This window comes from Chaetodon trifascialis, chromosome 10 (genome assembly GCF_039877785.1).
Source record: "Chaetodon trifascialis isolate fChaTrf1 chromosome 10, fChaTrf1.hap1, whole genome shotgun sequence".
Classification (NCBI taxonomy): domain Eukaryota; kingdom Metazoa; phylum Chordata; class Actinopteri; order Chaetodontiformes; family Chaetodontidae; genus Chaetodon; species Chaetodon trifascialis.
This window is the reverse complement of record NC_092065.1, coordinates 9,454,029-9,477,880: the sequence shown is the minus strand read 5'-3', so window position 1 is coordinate 9,477,880 and position 23,852 is coordinate 9,454,029. Positions and strand designations below refer to the sequence as shown.

The window sequence follows — 23,852 nt, the reverse complement described above, 5'->3', positions numbered from 1 at the left end:
GGTAGAGTTGGTTGTTTATCAGTGTTACCTGAGAGTACTGTAAAAGAGAATATTAAGTTTTTGTTCTCTTGTATTAATCACCAGTGCCTGGTCTCCTGTCTTTTTCCCTTTTGCTCAATGAGTTCCCCTGCACTGATCTCCAGCTCCAGGGTCTCAGCCACCATGATGCCCAGCCTCTTGCCTTCACCCGCCTCAAGCCTCAAGCTGCTGTTTTCAGGACTTCCCAGCTACACGTTTCCTGTGTATGTGGAGTCTCCACTGTTCATTCGATAAATTCCTATTTTACCCTTACTCCCTGTCTATGTGTCTGCTATCAAGTCCAAATCCTGCCGGAACAGAACAATTTTTAATAACATCATACTACTGATTGACCTCAGACACACGTCCATTCAAACTTATGATTTTTTTTTACTTTCGTAGTATGTTCCTCAAACATTAAGCATGGTGTTTCCTGTATTTTGTTCCACACAAACATTTACTCAGAAATTCATGCATTGTGGCGCCCTGCAGCTCACAGATTAACACGCCGCTGTTGAATCCATCCCTAGAGCTTTGTTACATCTATCTCTCCCTGGATCTCACTGCAGTTCTTAGAATGGAATATACTGATTGAAAAAAGACCCTCAGTTCAGTGTGGCAACGAGAGAAGACAAACACATTTGACCCCAGAATTCCTTTTAATGGAAACGCAGTCATGCCAGATCACTTCTCAATTACACTTTGTACCAACTGGAGAAGACATTGACAGTACATGTTTATGTTCATCCCTGGACAATTAAAGAATCAAAAAGGAAATGATGGAACGTGTACTTGAAGAGGAACACTGATTTCCACTTTGTTCACCTTGCAAACAGGCACACACATGACAGGAGAGTTTCCACTAAAAGGTTTTGAGTTCAGTCTCTGGCAGCAGGATTTAGACAATAAATTACACATATGAATGACTGGAATCGGGGTTACTGTCTGTGAACGACAACATTAAAAGTCCTTTGAAGGAGCGGCTTGGTTTTTGAGTTTCTGTCACTTATGAAGACCTATGGAAAAGAAAAGTCCAACACAGGTGGAGGCAGGTTACAGGAGAGGGGAGGGGGCACGGTTACTAATGTCCTTTGATGAAGTTCAAGGCACCAACACAACTCTCACAGTGTTAGTGTAACCGGAACCGGGGCGCCAGCCGGTAACAACGAGGGCCACATCACCACTCTTGAAGAATTTGTGGTGCTTGCCTGTGGAAAGAGGAAAGAGAGGTGTTAGTTGAAAACATAAAGCCTTGTGACTATTAGTGATAAAAAAAACTCTTCTTCACCTCTTGGCTTTTCACCCCCTCATAATAATTTACTGCTAAAAGTCCTCTTATCTGAGAACAAGTTCAACACAACAAAACACATCGGCACTCACCAACTTCCAGGGCGAAGTTCACACGCAGGTCAACGTCCTCGGCCCAGACGTCGTTCGCGGGCTTGGTGTACAGCACAGGGTAGATGCCACGGTACAGGTGGGCCTGGCGAGCAGTCTGGCCACAGCGGGTCACAGCAATGATGGGGGCACGTGGCCTGTATCTTGACAGCATGTGAGCAGACCTGCAGGTAACAGGTACAAATTATTAGCAATATGTGGGAAAAATATTTCAGCTTCAAACCCAATTACAAAAAAAATGCGCTCTGTAGTAACTGGTTTTCTGAAAACACCAATATTCTTTCTTTTTTAGTTCTATGTTTGGTCTCTACCAACTCCCGAGGGAAATATCTGGCTCTGTAGCTGCTAAATGCTTCACTGCAATCACCAGCTAGTTGCTAACTGTGCCTGTCTGCTGTTTGTACCTGGGCAGGTATACAGCATAGTGAGTTTGTAGAGCTTTTTTTGCAGCTGAAGACAACTTTTTGAGACTAAAAACTAAACAATGATAATAAAGCAATCACTTTAAAGCTCCAGAGGAACAGGAGAGCCTGGAGGTAATAACTGTGTGACTCCTTTTACATACAAGTAGCCGTTTCATCCATATAAATCTCTATACAGCTGCTTTAATTATGCCATTATCATTAGGAAATCCATCCATCTGACAGTAGTACGTCCTCTGTATCATGTGCTGGGAGGATGAACACCCAGACGGAGAGGAATGAACAGAGAGTTAAAATTAACTTGTGAAATGTCAGGGTTCAGATCTCAAAAGGTCACGAGTGGAGCACAGATTGTGAGTACAGTGAAAGTTGGCACACTTCATAGGAGCCGAGAGCTTATGCTCAGGAGGGAGTGGAGGCGGAGGGATAGAGAGATATTATAATGCACCAGTTTTGTTCACAGTGGCCACCGTGGAGAATATTATGACTCATAGAGCTGCAGAGGAGGTTTACAGGATGAACAACTTCTTGGCGTCTCACCTGCCAGACTTGGTGAGCACAATGATGGCGCTGGCGCAGCACTTGAAGGAAGCCTCGACGGCACCAATAGCGATGGACTCTGTGGGGTCACGGGTCAGATGAGTGATGCGGCGAAGCTCCTCAAACATCTGCCTGTGAAACATGGCTGCCTCGGCTTCACGGGCAATCTGAACATGTCAAAAAAAACAAACAAACAAAAAAAAACAGGTTACAGCGGTGTCAGGCTACAGTGACAAAGCAGGTTTCAACTGCAGGAGTTAGTTTGTATTTGAAAAGGACAAGACAAAGAGGCAATTCACCTCATTGCAGAGGTCTTCATACCTGACAGCACACTGAGACATGAAGCTAAACAACAGCGGTGGCCATGATGTCCAGGGACTGTTGCTGTGCACTGCAGATCCTCAGACACATGCTATCTGAGTAATATGATCACACAGTTAAAGCACAATGCAAGAAGACAAGGGAGATGGTAGCAGATGGACGGAGGGAAGGGCAGGTGCAATAGGGATACACAAAGTAAGTCAAACAAGTACTAAACAAGCTGTTAGTCAAACCCAAGCTGCTACCAACGATGTGCTCACGATGAAAACACAACTTACACCATAATAGAATAGAGGCATTCCTGCCTTTCACGGACTGTTTATATTGACTGTGTAATGTTGGTTACTTGTTTATTAATCATTGAGCATCACTGAAATGTAATGAAATGCAGCATTATGTAACTGATCATATGATGAGAAGAGATTTTTAAGCTGTTTGGTTTGGTGGACACACCAAAATGTACAGATCTATATGGATTACTGTGTATTTTTCATGGTCAGTACATGACTAAATCAGACTTATATGACAATTAAAAAGCAAAATTCCTCCTCAGATTGTTTTTCCCCTGTTTAAGTACAATAAGCAGCAAAAATGTAGTGCTCTTACCATGTGCTGTGTGCGCACGGCCTCCAGGGGGTAGTCTCCCTTGGCGGTCTCACCACTCAGCATGATGCAGTCGTTGCCGTCCAGTACGGCATTGGCGACATCACTGGCCTCAGCGCGAGTAGGGCGAGGTTTCTTGGTCATGCTCTCCAGCATCTGAGGAGAAACAACAATACCCCCTGACAGTCTTCTCTTCTTAAAAATGTTTTCCAAAAAATTTTTCCATTGCTGATGTCACAGACCTGTGTGGCACAGATGATGGGTTTGCCAATCCTGTTGCACCTGCCAGTCATCATCTTCTGGGCGATGAAGACCTTCTCTGTTGGGATTTCAATGCCCAGGTCTCCACGGGCAACCATGATGCCATCACTAGCCTCCAGGATCTCATCAAATCTAACACACAAAAAGACAAAAAAAGGGTTAACAACTCTCCAAAGATTAACATCTGTGGAGATTCACACGTGATCGGTCGGAATCCACCCACCTGCGCACACCCTCATGGTTCTCCAACTTGCTGATGATCTTGATGTCCTTGCCCTTCTCGCCCAGCGCTTTCCTGACAGCGTGCACGTCAGCAGCCTTACGGATGAAGGAGGCGAAGACCATGTCAACACCCTGCTCCACACCAAACTGCAGGTCCTTAATGTCCTTCTCAGACAGAGCAGGCAGGTCAACAGCAGCTCCAGGCAGGTTGACGCCCTTCTTGCTGCCCAGCAGACCGCCATTCTCAATCTCACACATCAGGTAGTCGCTGCCTTAAGACGCACAGAATGAGGAGAAACTTCAGTTCCACCAGGAAGCAGAAAGGTGAAAGCTAAATGTGTCTGACTGACAGACAGACAGACAGACAGACAGACAGACAGACAGACAGACAGACAGACAGACAGACAGACAGACAGACAGACAGACAGACAGACAGACAGACAGACAGGAAGAGCCAAATGGTTCAATGGTTGTTTTGTGCGCTTACCAATTTCTTTAACCTTGAGGGAAATCAGACCATCATCAACGTAGATGTGGTTTCCGGTCTGCAAAACCTTGGTGATGTTCTTGTAGTCGAGCCACAGGATTTTCTCATCACATTTCTCCATGTACTGGTCATCGAGTGTGAGCTTGATGGTTTCACCCTTCTTGAGCTCAACCTCAGCAGTGCCACTCTAAACAAGACCACAGAAAGACAGCTTGGTCATTCTCAGGGTGAAGTTGCTACTTTAAAACCTTCATACAATTCTGAGCATGATAAATCAAAAAAGGCCTGATTGGTGTCTTATTTAACAAGTCATTTGGTGAGGACTCACGCCCTTGATGAGTCCGGTCCTGATTTCTGGTCCCTTGGTGTCCAGAGCGATGGCCAATGGTCTGTAGTCGAAAGATCCTGCGCTGAAGCTCTCAGCTGCCTCACGGACATTCTTGATGGTCTCAGCATGGTACTGTATGATGTAAAGTGATAAACAAATTTTATCACACTGGAACCCTCAACAAAACTGCCATGGCATCCTGGAAAGGCTCAGTCATTCACAAACAAGGATGGAGTGAGGCTCACCACTTTGTGAACACATGATTGTATAAAGGAGATTACTACATGAGCTCAGGAACATTTTGTAAAACAGTAAACACAGTTTGCATGTTTTCATTCTGTTTTCATTAATCTTTTACACAGCCTCCCACTGTTTTTGGCATAGTAGTTGTAATATTTAGTTATAATACCTTGTTGTATTTAAGTGAAGAATATCTTATCTCTGAATGTGTCACATTCTTAAAAAGTTAAATAGTACCACTGATTGCATAACTATACATAGTAAATCTCGTCCAACAGCTGCAACACATATTTAGCACACGACATTGTTCAGTTTGACTGTGCATAAATAGCTGCTCACAGACTATCACGTCTTGTGTGAATAGTTTCCAAAATATTTCAGCTGCAGTCTTTAAAGAGGGGCCTTTGACAAACAGCTACGTATGTAGTAATGTACACTACATGCAAAACACAGGACAACAAAGTCTCATCTGTACACTGTCAACTGTCCTCGGTCAATAATGAACTGTTTCACCACGTGCCTTCTACTCGTACTGTTGCTGCGAAGCGGACTCCCAGAGGAGACCTATTAATAGCTGTACTGGACAACTGACACACCAATGAGATAGAGGTCAAATCTATTTGCCCGTCTCATAGCTATGTCCACTTTGTTGTGATTTTCTGGAGTTATGATCATCAATTTCATTGTTTGTTGGGGTTATTTGTTGCTGAAACCCTGGCCACATTACCACTGCACAGACAAGTAAAAAGCCACCCGGAGAGTTGAGTTAAAATAAGAAAAAAAACACTGCTGTTAACCTTTGAAGATCCAAATATCAACTGTGGGCGGTAACACTACAGCTGATGATACATTTGATGGCCCGTCCACTCAGGTGACAGAGAAAAAGGTAAAGAGGCATGACTTTTAAAGGCAAGGGGTCAGTAGTATAAGGTGGGTCAAAGAGTTGGCTGTGATGCAGTTTCCTCGCCAAATCACAAGCTGCTTCGCAGACCCGGCCCTGAGGGGGCGAGTACAAGCACATAGATCACATTACAGGCACAGACAGTAAGCCGGCCACAAGAGTAATGTCACGCTGATGTCAGAGGTAGCTGTAAAGGGTAAATCTGCACTGAGTCACTTGTAGAGGGTAAAGGAACTGCTGCTCTGCTGCCGGGTGTGGGTTTGAACTCTCAAACATGTTGAACTTCTGCACACACAGAAGTTTTGGATTTGATAACCACTAGTAAATCACCTGCTGTGACCATTTGGAATTAAGCAGTGCAACAGGTGAGAAGGTTTAAGTAAAAAAAAATACAAGGACAAACAAATAAGCATTATTTATATTTCTGACTCACTTCATGTGTGCCGTGAGAGAAGTTCATTCTTGCAATGTTCATCCCAGCCTTTATCATTTCCTTGGCCATCTCCACAGATCGGGAGGCAGGTCCTGGATGGAGACAGAGGAATGATGGGATTTACAGGAACCACTGAGCTAAATGTGAGGTTTATGAAGTCAGGAGGATGTTTTAAAACTTGATGGATAACGTTTGTAACAGTCATAGCTTTGTTAATGAGTCTGACCGATTGTGCAGATGATGCCGGTGTTGCGAGACACAGCAGGTTCAGAGTCAATGTCCAGCAGGCACATGTGCTCAATGAAGGTGTCCGCCATGGCAGCGTGCAGCTGCTGGGTGCTGATGATGGAAGAGCCCATATTCTTTGACTGCGACATGACTGGATCTGTGGCTGCAGGAAAGGTCCTATGGAGTGACGTGGAAAAAAACAAAAGGTCTTTGGTTAGGCCAGTTAAACTTCAGACCTCTCCACACATGTAACTTATATTATCTTTTAATGTTTCTTCAGTCTCCTGTTTTATCAAATCAGAGAGAATAAAGAAAGACCAAGAGTCCGGCAGAGTTTGGTGCAATTCTTTAGATTTTACTGTATTAAACATGCAAACAGAGCAAAACTGAGACTGGTTCACGAACACACACACTGAAGTACAAACAGATTCTCCTGCCTTTTATACTTTTCTCAAGTGAGTTTCATCTCCAAGTCTCCCACAACCTTGCTTTTTATTTTTTCCATATTTTGGGGATTTTCCACCATTATATTTTGTTTGGGATCTATGGCTGGACCATTACCAAGTACCTCCTCTTGCCACCTGGTCATTAGGTGATGAGCTCTGTAAGTATTCGTGTGTTCCGGCCCAACTTAGTTCTAAAAATAAAATATTAGAGCCTTAGTATCGCAGGGTCATGTCCTGCACCTACATATCACGAGAGCACATCTCACAGAGGCATGTTTGCACCTACGTACCACAGGAGCATATGTCAGCTGACCGGGACTGTCCCGAGCTGGGCACATGTTGGGTACTTTGCTGAGGCTGTTTTGGGCTTATACTTATTCTGAAATTAGCATAAATGTTTTTTATAAAAATGAGCAGTATACTGTAGCAAGTATTTAATTACAAATACACCACAGGAGACAGAGAAGGAAATGAAGTGCGATGATCGATTAGTACCTCACAACTCTACCTCTGCCGTGTATTAACCTATGATAATCATACAACCCAGATTCCAAAAACACTGGGACATTGTGTGAAACATAAATAAAAACAGATTGAAATCTTTTGCAAACTAACTGTGTTCACTGACAGCAGTTTTACAAGTGTTAAGTCTTCCTGAGCCCATGCAGTAATATCCTTTATCCAATTCATTCACAAAATGGTGAACCTCGCTCCATCCTCGCTTGTGAATGACTGAGCCTTTCATATCCAATCATGATACCATCACCTGTTACCAATCAACCTGTTTACCTCTGGAATGTTCCAAACAGGTGTTTTTGGAGGTTTAAAGGGATTAGCAAGTTATCACATTCTGTTTTATTTATGTTTTACTCAGCGTCCAGCTTTTTTGAAATCAGGGTTGTAGGTTATATGCATGGGCCATAAACTGAAGACAGTGCAGGTAAATACTTTGAGTTTGGTCTAAATCGCGACACTGAGGCTCCTGAAACTCACAACTAAGAGCTTTATATAGAACCTACATTAACGTCACAAATTATCACATAAACATGAGCATATAATATTCAAAGTAAAGTAAATCAGAAACTAAAGATATCCATTATTTCAGTGGATAAATACACACTTATAGAAAGGTGTGACCTCTCCATGGATTCTGTCTAAAGTCTCCACCAGTGCAAACTGACCAAACAGCCTGCGCATAAAGCAACAACGACAGTATGTGCCTGCCTGACTGCACTCTCCCACATTCCAGCGAGAGTTTATGTGCAGCTGAAGAAGAGGAGCAAGCCCCTTCTGACTGAGGCTGAAGGTAATTCTTACACACAAAGTGTAACTCCAACACTCCGGGAGGAAGCTGAAAACAGGATTTACACTGCCCAAAGTGCAATGCTGTTTGAGAGTCCAAACAACGCATATTAAAAGGACAAAGCCAAGTTATCAGGACTCAGTTTACAGTCGGCTACAGAAGAGGTATGCAACATGCATGACAGATGTGTGCCGTCAGTCATGGAAACATGGCGTGTGCACTGGGAAACCATTACTGCCCACAGAATACACCTAAAATAACATGGTCAGCTGAGGGTATTTATGGACTGAAGCAACATCTGAGAAAAACAGCTCAGGAAAATGAGAAAGTTCATCATGACATGATAAAAGGGCAACTTACACAAGTCAAAGCTCCTTGTAATTAATGTCACAGCTAATCACTGAGAATCAGTCATTATGCAAGAGATTACACAGTAAGATGTCATACGTATGACATCTTACTGTGCTTAATGTACATTAAGCTGTTATTTATTGTGTTTATTTCATTTCTCTCTTTTTTGTCTACCTAACTGTCAGCTACTGAGGACATCTAGACTGTCAACATTCAGACAGGAAAAATAAATCTTTATGCCAAGGAAGGAAATTTACAGCAGCAAGAAGCAGAAGGACTTCACCTTGGTACAGTGTGCATGAAGGACCTGTGTGTGCAAAACCAACAGTGCACTCTCCTGATAGTCCATATCAAAATGACACAGTATATTTGCAGATTTGAAATATATATTACATTAATAAAATTTAATAAAAGGTCAATTTGTGTTCCAAGAAGACGTTTGCTCAGTGATTGACAGGACTTTTTAAAAAACATGACAGCAAATGGTCATTTAATTTAAATTCAGTTAAAACTAATACAGAATCTCCTCCTCTCTCTCTGTTACAAAGCTGAAACTACTGCTGTTACTCACCGACGGGGTAAACTTTGCAGGGACGGAGGCGCCACTGGCTCTGTTGGGGTGACACATTTTATTCCCCTCACCGGCCGGAACTACTTTCCTGAGTGAACTGCACCCCGCGACACAGGATATAGGGCGCGACAGTTAGGGCACAGTCTACGGTTTGGTCGGCGAGTTGAACACATGTTTTTCACATATATACGTATATATTCAATTAAGTGCCAAACTTCTTGCTGAAATCGCAAAAGTTGGACAAATTTGAGGGAGGATACAGCGCAGGTGCGAGCGTTGTTCGCCTGGCCAATCACAAAGTCCTCCGCTGATACCTAAACATGAGCCTGGGTCACCGGCTTGGACCCGAGCCTTACATTTTAAACTAGAGGATGACCTTTTGACTGTGTTCACGCTGCGCTGCTTTTTCTGCTCTGGATTATATTCTTTGTATGATTTTATTATGGCTTTTAGTTTTCTTTTTCTGTATTTTATTATTATTTTATCTCAAGGATCAAGGAGTTACTTCATTTTTTTGTATTAGTAATTTGTATATTGCAATATTTGATGTTTTCTGTGAATGGCAATATAAATATGGTTTTAAATTGCTTTAACAGTTAAAATCACAATACCGGTATTATATGGGCTACCTGTGAGGACGAGCCTTTATTTCCTGTGCTGACCTCTGACTCCAAGCTCACATTTTTCTTCTTGTGAGGACCCTTAATGAGTTCATAAACACAAAAACACTCATACGTTTCATTTGGCTTCTTTCCTTCCCAGGATACATTATAGTCAACATCATGCAACATCTTATAAGAAATGTTCTTTATTTGTAAAGATCCTAATCTTTAATTCAACATTGTTTTTTATTTATTTATTTATTTTTATATATTTTGACAATTTTCCTTTATTGCTTGCACCATGATCTCTCATTTCGAAACCAAAAAGATCATGTCTTTTGCTTCCTTTTTGGCATGTCATACTGTTTGACAGGGAGTGCTGTGTAATTTTAGACTGTTTCATGATCTCAGCAGGGGTGGGACCGTATCTGCATTCCTGCAGCGTGATATGATGGAAAACATGCATTCACTTAGAGCTTGATATACAGTAATTGTCTTTCAAAATGGGAACAAAGGTGCAGCCAAGCTGAAAATCACTTGCACCGGAGGATATGACACCTGAAGAGGCAGAATCAGAATCAGGTTTATTGCCAAGTAGTACAAGGAATTAGCCTCAGTGTTTGGTGCATACTAATAAACATAGCATGTGAAAATAAAAAGGACAAAAAAAAAAACAAGTGGTGCAAAAGGTCTGCAACGTACAGAGAAAATGATCCACATGTTGTATGTTACTGTCAGAGGCAACAGCAGGGATGCAAACTTGATATCAACCTGCTGAGATATTATACAGATGCACAAATGCAGAATTTACATTCATTCAGATATAGTAACACATGACACACTTTTACTAAAAATAGGCTTAAAACCTCAACCATATATCCGGTTATCATTTGCCAGTGTTGTATATGTATATATAGTTGAGCCATGTAGAGCTTCATGTAGCATGAAGAACATGGTGTATCACACCATACAAGTAGCTCTGTGCCGAGTTCAACATACACTCAGCAGCCACTTCATGAGGTACGCAAGGTGTAAAATCTAATGTGAGCCAATTTAAGAACTGTCTCTGAAATTTTGCCTTTACAAACATAATCCTGTTCAGCTGTGATTGACACTGTCAGAGAGCTCTGGATTTAACTGCATGAGATTGTAGTTTGCATTATATTGAAAGGTGTCTGTAATATTTTGTCCACCACCTTTAAATGCAGGAGAGGGTCAGAAACACCTTTAAATGTGATGCACTCCAGTACAGCAGCAGCAGCCACCCCAACCTCAATGATAAACACTTAGTAGAATTATCACCTTTCAGACAGTCTGACCAAAAAACAAATCATTAAAAGAAGTGTACCAGATTAAGTTGTTGGTGAGTCTATATGTGCACTCTCTTCATTGTTATTCAGTACAAACTAAATGCACTCTCAGCCCTCCTCTGTGATAAAATATTTTTTATCTACTGATAGGGACACCCCATTTCTTTTTAACTCAGCCATATATTTTCCATTAATTGAAAAAAGAAAGAATATTTGTCTTCGGTGTTTGTTACTAACTATAATATTGCAGGGTAAGGCTCAGGTTTACTCTTGAGCTGCTGACTGGGCAGCTAATTTACCTGAAATCACAAATGCTTTAAGGTAACCTTAAAAACAGCCTCAACTGAGAAAGCTGCAGTGCGACTGAAGAGCAACGTTTAAAACAACAAAACAATCTGTAAAAATAAGATAATGTCTATTTAACAAGAAAAAAAAATCAATAAGTGGTACAATATTTCATCTAGACCTGTGTCACTTATGACTCCTTAATATTCTTGCAGCATGTTGAGGCTGTGATCAGAAATGTGACTCCAAACAGACTTTCACTCACCTCCGTAAATGTCCAAACCTAAGGTGTGAAATCTGCAGAAAATTGCCTGCAGTACTGATTTCCAGTCTAAAGATTGGTTAAACAATAAATCATTCTATTGAAATGACGTCTGATGAAGTCTTCTCAGTTCCAGGTTCACCTCAGTTTCAACCGCACACATTAAGTTTTCACACATTCACAACATCACAGTAACACACAAGTAAGATAAAAACATATGTAAAATATAAGTGTCTGATCTTACATATTCTAAAACATGGCACAACAGGTGCATAATTAGACAGCTCAGAATGATTTCCCTTGTTATTTTACATCATTTTAGCAAAATCACTCATGATATTTATCTAAGTTTGTTCTTTTTCACTTTATTTTCCTGTATGTTAATTCTACACTAAAACAAATTGAAGGTGTAAGTAAAACAGCAGTAAAAATAATCTGTGAGTAAACATTTTGATATCTAATGGTGAAGTTTAATTGTCAGTGACATTTCAAAGTCAGTTAGATTTTTTGAGACAATTAGTACACTGGCTCTCTCTCAACAACAGCTCTCTCTTGTGGACAGCAGGTTTAAGTGTCTTAGGCTGCTGGGTTAGAGTATCAACCTGCAAACCAATTATGATGTCAGGTCACACCCACCATGTTGCAATTTAATGTTTTCAATGGAGGTATTAAATCATGGGTATTATTATTATTATTCTCTATCTATTATTTTTCTCTCTTCTTTGTATTTTAACTTAAAAAGGCTTCCTGTAGACAGCTGTAGATTTGCTACAAACACTAAATACAGTGCTGAATGTTCAGTCCCAATGCTAATGCTAATGCTAATGCTAATGCTAATGCTAAAGTCAGTGTCAAGATGTAAACTTAACAAGACTGATTAAACTTGTTAAAACTGCAAACTTCCTTTCTTTTCTGTAATGTGAAACTAATGCAGATGTTGTGCATGTGTGTTTGAATTGTGCTTGTTCGTCTGCATGATGCTGTGCTGCAGTATGTGCGAAGAGGTCCAGCTCTCTGGGGTGTTCGGCTGGGTAAGACCCTTTCCATCAATCTGCAACGTCACTGGGTCAAAACCAGTTTTGGACATATGTTCCCTTCTTTCTGTCCAATTTTCTGTCTGTGTTATTGCTGTCACTATCAAATAAGATATTTATCAAAAGAGAGAGAGTGAGAACTGGATCTCAACCAGACTGTTTAAATAAACGATTTACCAACTTGCATTTATTGACTGTTATTGACTGCAATTATTGTATAAAGCTTGGTTGCTGTTTCTTTATTATGTGGGCTGGATGGATAAAGCCAGATAGTTATGATATAACAGTAGGTGTATAAAATGAGAAGGAGGTGGATACAACAGCACAAAAACAACACAATATAACACAACATAAATCAATACCCTTGCAACAAATACCAGCTTTATGAAGCTCATAATATTGTTCGCCACTGCAGTAGAAATTTCAGCTGCTTTGTATTTGACTGTTTTATAGTCTTGTTGGTCATGCACAGCCTTGAAGATGGCAGCATACAGAACAGGGGCTCATGATATTGTGCCCACCCACTATAAATAAACACATAACAAACACCCACTCATGTCTAAGTGGATTACCCTGAGAAAAGCACTTGTTGGGAGAAGACTTGCACAGATGTATGCAGTCCTAGAAGTGTCTAATCTGGCCAGACTGCAGAGCAGCAGGCGATGGCTAACAAGGGTAACTGCCGATTAAGGTCAGACTGCAGCACAGCAGGCAGACAGGAAGACTAATAAATGCCAAACACCACCCGTATCACCATCCTTCAACTCTGCCACCAGGGAACTTTGTTGTCATCACAGTCTTAAAACTGATTCATGAACCTGACTTTTCAAGAGTCTGGAGGATGGTATGATATATGGCTTTGTTTGGTTTTTCTCCTCTGTCACTGAGGAATATATCACACAGGCTGTAGAAAAGATGGTACCCATATCACACAAACAGGATGGAGGTATTGTGCATAAAAGCAGCGTGGGCTTAAAGCTCTGGAGCTGCAGATCTCCTCCTCATCCTCTCCTCTGTCTGGACCAGGTTCAGCTGATCAGGCTGTCAGTATCTGCAGCCAATCACGTGACACTGAAGTCCGGCACTGAACATGTGGGACTTCCTGCTGTCCCAAACCAGAGGGGGAGAGGACGGCCAAGCGCACAGCGGCCAGACGAACCAACAAACACAGACATTCACTGTTTTTGATGTTTCAGGGTCACATATGGACATGAGATTTTCATTTTTGTTTTTGTTTTATATCACTGCATTGTTTGTTCAATGGGAATATGTGGAAACTGCAAGTTTTTCTCTGGAAGAAAAGGTAAGAATTGTTTTTTGGCGATGTGCCGTCGACATCATTAGGACTGAACATGTTCCTGTCACAGCGACACAGCGAGTGTTATGTTCATATATGTATGCCGCTGAGGTATAGCTGAACTAATGAAGCCACGTTTTTCCAGCACAGTGTTTAATTGCGTCCGTCACAGTGGAGGAAGCAGACTGTTGATTGTTGCTGAAGAAGTGCCAAAAAACCAAACACATGGTGAGTCTATAAGCTCCGGATTTCTCTCATTCTGATTATATTCTTACGCAGTCTGGATATGACTTTAGGATAGTAAGTTTGTTTGCATTGATATAAACCTCTTTTTAAAGAACTGAAGTCAAGTTTGATATATTGACTAGTTGGCCGGAACTAATCTGCAACAATTTTTCCATTGGATGAAGTGGGTTTAAATCATTTTTAGACAGAAATTCCACAAATTCAGGCTTCTGTTTAGGTTCTCAATCTGAGTATTTGTTGTTGTTGTTGTTGTTGTTGTTGTTGTTGTTGTTTCTTAGTCTTTTGCAATATTAAATTCAATATCTCTGGGTTTTGTATAGTTGATCTGACAAAACAAGGCATTTGAATTGGGCTCCAAGTGACATGTTTCCTGCTCTCTCTCTTTTTCTTTTGAGATTTTATACACCAAATAATTAATTGCTCAATCAAGAGCATAATGTCCAGGATTGAAATGATCATGGTCTACAGTAGATGCAGTATTATTATCCTCTGAAGGACCTGCACGTGTGTTGAATCAGTGGCAGCATGGCTAGTTGACTTTGTTTGGCTGGACAGAAGGAACACATTAGCTGTGTAAGAGGATCTTTTGACTGACAGTTCTCCCCATTAACCTGACAGGAGAGTGAGTGCGAGCAGTGGACAGACAGCCAAACTGATGAGGACAGTGACACAGAGGAGATCCTGTGTGGGATCAATGTAAGCATGACTTTGAATATTATTTTTGGACAATCCCAATTATCAACACACACTTGAGTAAAGACTGTTACCTTCAGAAATATGAAGTTTTGATTAACATGTCACATGGTCACCAGATGTTTGAATGGCAATGGCATCGAGTAAAGTGTGGAGATAATATAAACATTTAATAAATGGTTTATAACCCTATAATGCAGCTGTAAACAGATTGTGTTGTATTGTAACAACTCCTTTATTAGCTGTTTAATGTGTTCAAAACTCATAATGACAAGTTGAGCTTATGTACCTGATGATTCTGTCATGGTGTATTCAGCTGATTTAAAGTATATTGTACATACGAATTATACTTACAGGGTTAATTGTACATCAGTTGCAATTACAAGATTTACTTTGTTATGTATTTCTTCTTTTTTGTTTATAATTTTGTAGTCACATGACCTGTCAGGTCATGGACAGTTGGACAGTTACTTGTAGGTGTGTCTCTGCATTTGTGTCATGCCTTACCCTAAATGTCACATGGTTGTATAATAACAGCCTTTTTCTCAGCCATTGTTGCAAACCCTGTGAGTGGTGCAATCCCTCAGCACCATAAGGTCAGTGTGTTAGTGTTTGTCTCGGCAGGAGAGCAGTGCCACTGACCTGTATCACCACCCCCAGCTGGACTCTGACATCGAGGCAGTCAGGACTTTGTATTCAGACTCTGCCGTCTCTATCAGGTCAGAACTTATTTTCTTATTCATGGTCTGAGAAGGAAAAGATCTCTGCTGCTTTTCTCCATCAAATTTCTCCTTCTCTTTTCCTCTCCTGTAGGGAGTATGGGCCAATTGATGATGTGGATGTTGACTTACACATAAATACCAACATTTTGGATGTAAGTTGAATTTAAGATACTCAATTCAAGTACAATATTTTGATGCTTCCTGTCGTGGCATCTTGGTTTGTTTAATTACACTGTTTGGTGTCCACAGGAGGAAGTGGCTTTGGCTTGGAGGATTAATGCATCGGAGCCCATTGTTATCCGGCTGCGCTTCTCTCTGTCTCAGTATCTGGACGGAGCAGGTGAGCATCAGCAACACTGCTGCAAACAAAATGCACGCTATACTCAGACTATAAGTCAATGTGTTACCTGACTGGGTGATGTTTCTCACCACAGCACCTTCAGTTGAAGTCTTTCAACCATCCAACACAGATAACTTCAGCCTTGGGAAACAGCTACAGAAGTGAGTGTTGATACTATAATTTTTCTGGAGGTGATAATTATTTCTTTAATACATGTTGCAAAAGCCTCCCTCCACAGATGAGACTACAAACCTTTTTAGTTCAAATAGGTGAAGATTTGAAGCCTTTTCTCTGCTATTCTCAGCCCACCCACTGATCAACCCTTTGTTTGTGTTCTCCAGTATTCTCACAGTCTTCTTGTCTCGTGAGTGGAAACATCTGAGCAATGAAAACGTCGTAATCCGACAGAAGAGGAGGCAAAGCTGGTTCAGGCCGAGTGGAACCATCAAGAAAGTTCGCGCAAGACTTAGCATCTGGCTCCCGCTATCAAAGTATGAGACAGTCCTGCAGATTTAATCTCTGATTCAATCTGTTCTTGAGTCTCTATTCACTGCTTCCTCTCTCACCATGAGCAGGACCAATGGACTCCAGGAACCTGGTGTGAAAGAAAGGATCATTTTACCAGCAATGAAACTGAACCGTTTCACAAATCACACGACTTCCTACACCATAAAGAATCCCACAGGAGAGCTCTTCACTTACACGCCCAGTGGAAAGGTGAGAGCTCCCTCTTCAGCTCAATACACCTCTGTGACTTGACAGTGGTAGTGATCTGTAAGTGTTTAATAATAGTGTTTGTGTCCCTTCATCCACAGAGGGTGGCGGTGTCAGCAGTGAAGTCATCAGCTCAGCTTAGTACCAAACAGCTGATAGAGCTGCTTTTCTCCTCCCAGGCCATCGGCCACTGTAAGACCACTCCAACTCTGCAGCATGGCTTCTTGGTGCAGGTAAAGCATAAGAAGTCAAATAGTACTCTATTTTGTCAGAGAGGGAATTTAAAGAGTATCTGCGCGCACTCTCATAATCCATCATGTCCTGACAGCTCATGACCACATGGTCTTTCCACGTCCCGTGCAGCAGTGATTTAATGTGGTACTGTAATACAAAGTTAGTACTTGTATTAGTGCTTTCTTGTAAAAGGAGTGGATTAAACAAAAACACCTGCAATCTCAATGCAATCAGAGTAATTCACTCTAACATGCCTGCATATCCCACCATGCATATCAATGTAAAAATACAAAAAACAACGAACAAAGGAAAGTGCTGATGAAAGAGTTGCGTCGTAAGGTCCATAAGACCACACACTCTTCCTCAGCAGATGGACTTACCCAGCTGTCATGGAATTGCCCACATTTCCCTTTTTTGAGCACTTTTAAACACCATGTTGGCTTAAAAGCTGACATTTCCATTTTTTTATTTGTCAGACACTTTTATTCAAAACGACATGCAAATGAAGCACATTGTAAGACAGTAGAGTAGATCCAGGAGAATCCTCCATGAAACAACGCTCATTTTCACGCTCCAGCTGAGACAAACCCCACAAGGCTGCAGGTGCATGAAGTAATACAGAAGTGAAGAGCAAATATGAGATCACAGCAATCTCATCTTTTAGATGGTTGAACCACGATTGAAACTTTTCAGGACTGAGGCGAATAAAATCAGACCAGTAAAATACTAGAAAAATAAAATACCCAACAATTAAGTTAAGAACAACAACAAGAATAACAAAATGGTTGTAGCTCATATGAAGCACACAGTGAGATCATGTATAATGTTTGCCATTGTGTACAGGTAATGAGGTACGCTGAGCAGAGAATCCCCACGCTGAATGAATACTGTGTTGTCTGTGACGAGCGACATGTGTTTCAGAACGGCCCCCTCTTAAAGGTACACTCCTACAAAGACATTAACTGCTGGTTCAGTGGCTCATCGACTGAAGCAGCTGTTAACACGAGGTCACTATTCTGCTTTGTGTGTTTCTAGCCAGCAGTTTGCACCAGGGAGCTGTGTGTGTTTTCCTTTTACACACTGGGGGTTATGTCTGGAGCGACAGAAGAGGTTGCCACCGGTGCAGAGGTTGGTGGTGCACATACACACTTTTTCAGGTGGTCTGGATGATTGTAATTTAAAAATACTGTATTTTAGCAGTGTGTATCCTGCAGGTAGTGGATCTGCTGGTGGCCATGTGCAGAGCTGCCCTCGAGTCTTCACGCAAGAGCATCATATTTGAACCGTACCCTTCTGTTGTTGATCCATGCAACCCCAAAACCCTGGCCTTTAGTCCTAAGGTATCAGCTGAACAATCTACTGTAATTTATGACTGACTTGATTTGTAGTAAGATAATTCTGTCTTTATCTTATTCTGCATTCATTTATTATTTTGTTGTGGCAGAGAAAGAGCTACGAGAGGCTGCAAAAAGCTCTGGATAGCGTTTTGTTGGTCAGGAGGATGGCACAGGTGACCTTAAAACAAATCCTATGCACATTTTCAAGATTCTCATCTCATCTGAGAATAATCTGAAAGCTGCTGAATGTTTCCTCGACAGCTGCATTAACGCTAAGATGGATTAAACTGTATTTCATCACATCCAGGGTCCATATTCTGAAATAAAGAAGCAGATGGACAAGATAGACCCTCTCGCTCATCCCTTACTACAATGGTGAGTGACAAAATCTAAACTGGCCTTTCACTCATATTTTTATTCTATTTCATAGACATGAAATATCATGAATGTTTCTTAGATTCATGTGCGGGTGTGTGTTTGTATGTTTGGCAACAGGATTTTAGCAAGCAACAGATCACACATTGTCAAGCTTCCGCTGAACAGGGTATGATAGAGTAGTTCACAGTTAGTATCTGATGTCTTAGCACAGCATCTGACAGTTTTACAGCAACAGTAATTAATAATTGGCTAAATATTAGATTACACATGTTTTAAACTTTACATAGCTTTTCTTCTGTTGCTGCTCTCTCATCTATTTTCTATCACTTGATTCACAATAGCAACTGGAATTCATGCACACGCCCCATCAGTTCCTGCTGATCAGCAGCCCGCCGTCCAAAGAGGCTCGTTTTCAAACTGCCAAGAAACTTTATGGCAGCACCTTTGCTTTCCAGTGGGTAAAATCAAAGCTGGGCCGCTAATATAAAAGCTTTACATCAACACTGTAAACAGAATTCCTGCTGAATATGCTTTGATCCTACTTTCTCTTCTTTTAGTGGTTCCCACATTGAAAACTGGCACTCTATTCTACGAAATGGGCTGGTTAATGCCTCTTATACAAAATTACAGGTAGAGTATAAGATTAAAAAGAGTTTTATTGTTTGATATACGTCCTTTAAATGTGCAGTCAGACCTATGAAACCTATGAGTATTTTAGCTTAAGTGTTAGTTTGTTATAGTCTCACATTACTGGCCTGTTTCCTGTTTAAGCTTCATGGAGCTGCATACGGGAAAGGCATCTACCTGAGTCCTCTCTCGAGCATATCATTTGGATATTCTGGTATGAGTGCACATTTTTCTACTCAAAGTACAAACTGACCTGTTTATTAAGATTACCATTATTGTTTCTGACTTGTTGAAACTCATCCTTCCTCTTTGTTCAGAGATGGGTAAAGGGCGACATCAGATACCCACCAAAGAAGAACTCATAAAGAAACACAACCAAATAAACAGAATCAAACAGGTGAATTATTATTCACATTTGTCTTCAACTTATGGAGATGCATGCTGTGCAGGGACATCTTGTTTTTTGGTATCCCATCCTGTATTTGTCCCTCGTCTTAGGAACAGCCGGGTCACAGCAGGTTTCTGCAAAGCAGGAACTTAAACTGCATTGCTCTCTGTGAAGGTAAATTCGAGAGCTTTGAGCCTTGATGCGATACCACAAGGACTGATTGACATTGTTTCATAAAAGTTGTCTGTATGTCTTAACAGTAATAACTTCAAAGGACCTTCAGAAACATGGGAACATTTGGGTGTGTCCGGTATCTGACCACGTGTGCACACGTTTCCTCTTTGTGTGAGTATTATATGAATCGGCAGCAACCTTTCTGCCTCCCAGTGCAATAAGAAAGTTCCAGACTATATTTCAGAATTCTACAACATTCTGCTGTCCTCTTTCTCAGGTATGAGAACGGCCAGGTGGGAGATGTCCACATCAACACTCAGGAAGCCAGGATCCACAGGGAAATTTTACAAGTAATTGCTTCAAAGCTGTGCTGAGGCTTTGAAGTAAAGAAACGCTGGCTGAGAATATGTCTTTGTGTCTTTGTTGCTAAATTCATTACGTTTGGCTTTACTGGTTTGGCAGCGGAACCTAAAACAATGAACTGCTTGATATTACGTTTTTTAGCTTTTGTTTTAATGAAAAAATGTTAACTCAAAGGAAGGAAAACACTGAAAAGATAATCTCTTATTTCTGTTATCAGTTGCACTAATATTAGATGGACGAAACTAGTTGGTTGTGTCATGCACTTTTTTTTAATATACTTATTTATATTTTGGCCTTATATCTTTATTTACCGTCTGATGTCAATTAAATTTGTGTCTACCACCAGTGTCATAGTTCTGTACTGTGAACATATAATTTGTACATTTTTATAAAAACACATTTTTTAAATAAAGGTTCTTATATTTATATATAATGTTTGCTCATTTTGTGTAATAGATGAAATATTTTCCTTTTACTTGTTAATGCAGATTGCCCACAGCTTTAAGATACACTTTGCTATTATGTAATATGTGTGTTGTACCACAAGGTGGAAGTGTAACCAAGAGCAACTACTCCCAGGGCTAACACAGAGCTAAAAAAAAAAAAAAAAAAACCCAAAACAAAACAAAAAAAACAACCATATAATTCTACATGTCTGTGAGTAGAGACTGCTACAGATGTTTGAATTAGACAGACATTGTGAGCACATTCAAAACTCAGGCACTGACATGAGCCTGTGTTATACTCTGCAGCACTAGTCAACTGCACATAACACACCAGATGTGTCACAGGAGTCACACACAAATAGTCAAGTGCTTTATACTAAACAAACCCCACAAAAAAATAAATAAAATAAAAAAATAAAAATGGGAGTTTTGTGGCACATGCAGTAACTCCAGTGAACAAATATTCTTATGATGGTAATAAATTCACTGATGGAAATAAATATGTTGTTTAACTAGTATTCATGACCAGTGGATTATTCTCCCGTAATTTTCTCTACACTGACACCAATGAGAACCACATATTTGTGCTCATTGTTCGAGTCAGTGAATATTGTAGGGTGTACGCCATCCTGTGAGGCAGAAAAGCACCATTATAACAGTATACTGGTTCCATATGAGCCTCACAGCTGCTTCTTGACCCTTGGCTCAGCTTCTTTAAAGAAAGCATTCAGGAAAACACCTCTGTTTGCAGCTGGATACAGAACTTTTCCTGCAAGTTCGTGTTTCACGGTTTTATGCAAGTTTAGCAGCAGCTCCAAGGTATGATTGTCCCCAGAAATGTCATTGATTCAAAAGAGGCTCAAATGTTATAGCAAGCATTTTCTGGGTCAGCCCAGCAGGCGATGGACTGAAGGGAGGAGAACTGTGAAGTTGCTGCAATAGCCCAAAGGAAGACACTTCTCAAAGACCATATGGCTCTCTGATGATAATGCAGGGGGGAGTTTGTCTTGAAAACCACGATAGACTATATGTTGCCATAATTGCTCTATTATTTCTGAATATCTTTAACTCATTGAGACTGTGAATTGGTGCAATATCTGCAAAGAGGGACATCAAGAATGTCAACAATCAAAACCAATTCAGTTGGAACAAAGGATTGTTTCAACTGCATGCCTTGTTAAATCTCATTAACTCATGTTTATTCATCCATATAATTCAAGCAACCACATGGACAAATAAAATCTCTGAGCCCTCAAGGGTTTAACAAAAGCTTCCCTCCAAAACCAACAAACTAGAATGTGACAGACATTGTTAAATGTTGCATGTGCCTTTAAGAGCACTATGTCCCACTCTACATGTCTCTCTCTGAGCCTCATATGTGTTTGTTGGCATCAGCTGTACTCAGTGCTGAACAGAGCAAGGACATCTTTTCCTTCACGTCAATGGGATTAGAGGAAGAAATACCCTCTTCATACTGCTGGCTGTCATCTCAGTGCTCACAAGACAGAACGGAAATACAGTATGGATAGAGGACAGAAAGAAGATCAGGATAAGTCACAAGTTTGGATTACAAAGCTGATCAGTTTTTAGTTTCACATACTGAATGGACAAGAAACGTGTTTCCGATGTCAAGGGAGATATGCAAATAATCCGAGGCTGCAGACTCAGAAACAGCATCCTGCACCATCATTTCACTGCCATCTGAACAATGACTGAACCCAGGGGTCATATGAAGAGTTCAAATGGTGCGAGCAGCACTGTAATGGAAATGCAGTCTGCTTCATTCAGCCCTGTCCCATCTTCATCTTTGTCTCCAAAAGTTAGCGGGAGCAGCTTCAGGAGAGTCAGCCGCACAGTGGACAGCAGTCCCTACCCGATCCCTGGCCTGGCATCAGACATCCTGCACATGAGGGTGAAAGAAGGAAGCAAGATCCGCAATTTGCTGCGCTTTGCAATGGCTCGCATGCAAGGGGAGCGAAAAGACTGCAACGGGACATCACTGAGACAGGTGGTCTTCACTGGCTCAGGTAGAGGAGTCACCAAGACCATCACCTGTGTGGAGATTCTGAAACGTAGAGTGGGAGGGCTGCACCAGGTGTCCAAGCTCTACTACAAGACAGTGAATGAGGTGTGGGAGAGTCCACAACAGGGAGCACCAGGTATAACCATGGAGAGGACAGTCCCTGCTATCTGCATCCTGCTCTCTAAAGACCCTCTGGATCCCCAGGAGCCTGGATACCAACCTCCTCAAACCCTGAGTGTTCCCACAGAGGACGGAGAGAGACATAGAGGTCTTCTCAGGCCGGCTCACAGTCCGTCCTCACAGCACACAGCCAAGAGAGTCTGTCTGGATGACTGGAGTGTTTGTTCTCCACGAACGTCCAAAATCTGAATGCATCATGTAAAATATTGGAAAATTAACATGTATATTAGGCTTGGCTGGATGGTCGTTTTATCAGATCTTCTCTGCATCAAGGTTTTCTGAAATATAAAACATGAATTTCAACTTTTATATTTGAATGTTTACATTAAGTATTCAACCACTAAAGTGAACAATTACCTCTGCCTTCAGTTAAATTTTGTAATCTACAACACTGTATCAGTATATAGTTTGAGAATTAATAAAATGTGATGATACTCTGAGATTGTAGCAATTCATGTGCATGTTGAAATTTAAATATTAGTTGTCAAAAACAATATATATGATTAAATATGTATCAACAGCAGTATAAATATTCACATTAGTAGTTATATAATAGTAGTGTCAGAGCTTCTTCTGATGCAAAAGGGAAACAAAGCACTGCAAAAAGTCAGTCATAGTCACTGTAAATATAAAAATCAAGGTTTGCATCAATCATTTTCTCTCTGTTTTGTACTTTGAGAGGAATTTCGTGCATGTCACAGATCACATGACAAGAATGTTTTGCTTAAGGGTTTTTTATAATGATGCTGTCCTTTTTTTATGGATGTAACATCACTGGAATAAATGAACTCATTTGAAAATGCATCTCAACTGTGATGTTTTTAGGCTGTGTTGGAGAGTGTACAGTATTATGCATCTAATAATTCAATAAAAGCAGAATACAATGAAATAGCCCTCTCATTCTCATCCTGACAGAATATAGACTACAAACAAACCCTACTAATTTAGATACACATGGTAATTCAAAGTAATGACATAATGGCATTAAATGGGTCTTAGAGAATTTTGGCATGGTGTCTTATAGCAGCTGCATTGCATCCCACTTCGAGTTGTTTTTTTTGTTTTTTTAACAGCATCTTTCTGAAATACGTACCATAATAGATTTACTTTTCTGTGGGAATAAT

General features: G+C 40.8%; 2 protein-coding genes across 3 annotated transcripts; one reads left to right on the top strand and one right to left on the bottom strand.

Annotated features, from left to right (window-relative positions):
• Positions 1-664: 664 nt before the first annotated feature.
• Positions 665-9,091, bottom strand: pkmb (pyruvate kinase M1/2b). The gene is made up of 11 exons (XM_070971906.1): positions 9,074-9,091; positions 6,401-6,579; positions 6,175-6,266; positions 4,601-4,732; positions 4,273-4,459; positions 3,787-4,057; positions 3,545-3,695; positions 3,306-3,458; positions 2,379-2,545; positions 1,399-1,580; positions 665-1,226 (listed from the first exon to the last, which is right to left on the bottom strand). Exons 2-11 carry the CDS (start codon positions 6,549-6,551, stop codon positions 1,120-1,122), a joined length of 1,593 nt encoding a protein of 530 aa, XP_070828007.1. The 5' UTR covers positions 6,552-6,579; positions 9,074-9,091; the 3' UTR covers positions 665-1,119.
• A 4,609-nt stretch (positions 9,092-13,700) lies between these two features.
• LOC139337419 (protein mono-ADP-ribosyltransferase PARP6-like) lies at positions 13,701-23,532 on the top strand. 2 transcript variants are annotated; one of them, XM_070971971.1, is made up of 23 exons: positions 13,701-13,869; positions 14,036-14,091; positions 14,728-14,805; positions 15,427-15,521; positions 15,616-15,676; positions 15,774-15,864; positions 15,959-16,025; positions 16,206-16,355; positions 16,440-16,581; positions 16,680-16,811; positions 17,656-17,751; positions 17,848-17,940; positions 18,027-18,152; positions 18,257-18,322; positions 18,457-18,524; positions 18,645-18,693; positions 18,869-18,981; positions 19,085-19,157; positions 19,299-19,368; positions 19,472-19,551; positions 19,653-19,716; positions 19,803-19,887; positions 19,994-20,505. In XM_070971971.1, exons 2-23 carry the CDS (start codon positions 14,089-14,091, stop codon positions 20,088-20,090), a joined length of 1,899 nt encoding a protein of 632 aa, XP_070828072.1. In that variant the 5' UTR covers positions 13,701-13,869; positions 14,036-14,088; the 3' UTR covers positions 20,091-20,505. The 2 variants fall into 2 exon arrangements, with proteins under 2 accessions (XP_070828072.1, XP_070828071.1); XM_070971970.1 differs by lacking the exons at positions 19,085-19,157; positions 19,299-19,368; positions 19,472-19,551; ... (1 more) ...; positions 19,803-19,887; positions 19,994-20,505 and adding an exon at positions 22,350-23,532.
• The last annotated feature ends 320 nt before the right edge of the window (positions 23,533-23,852 follow it).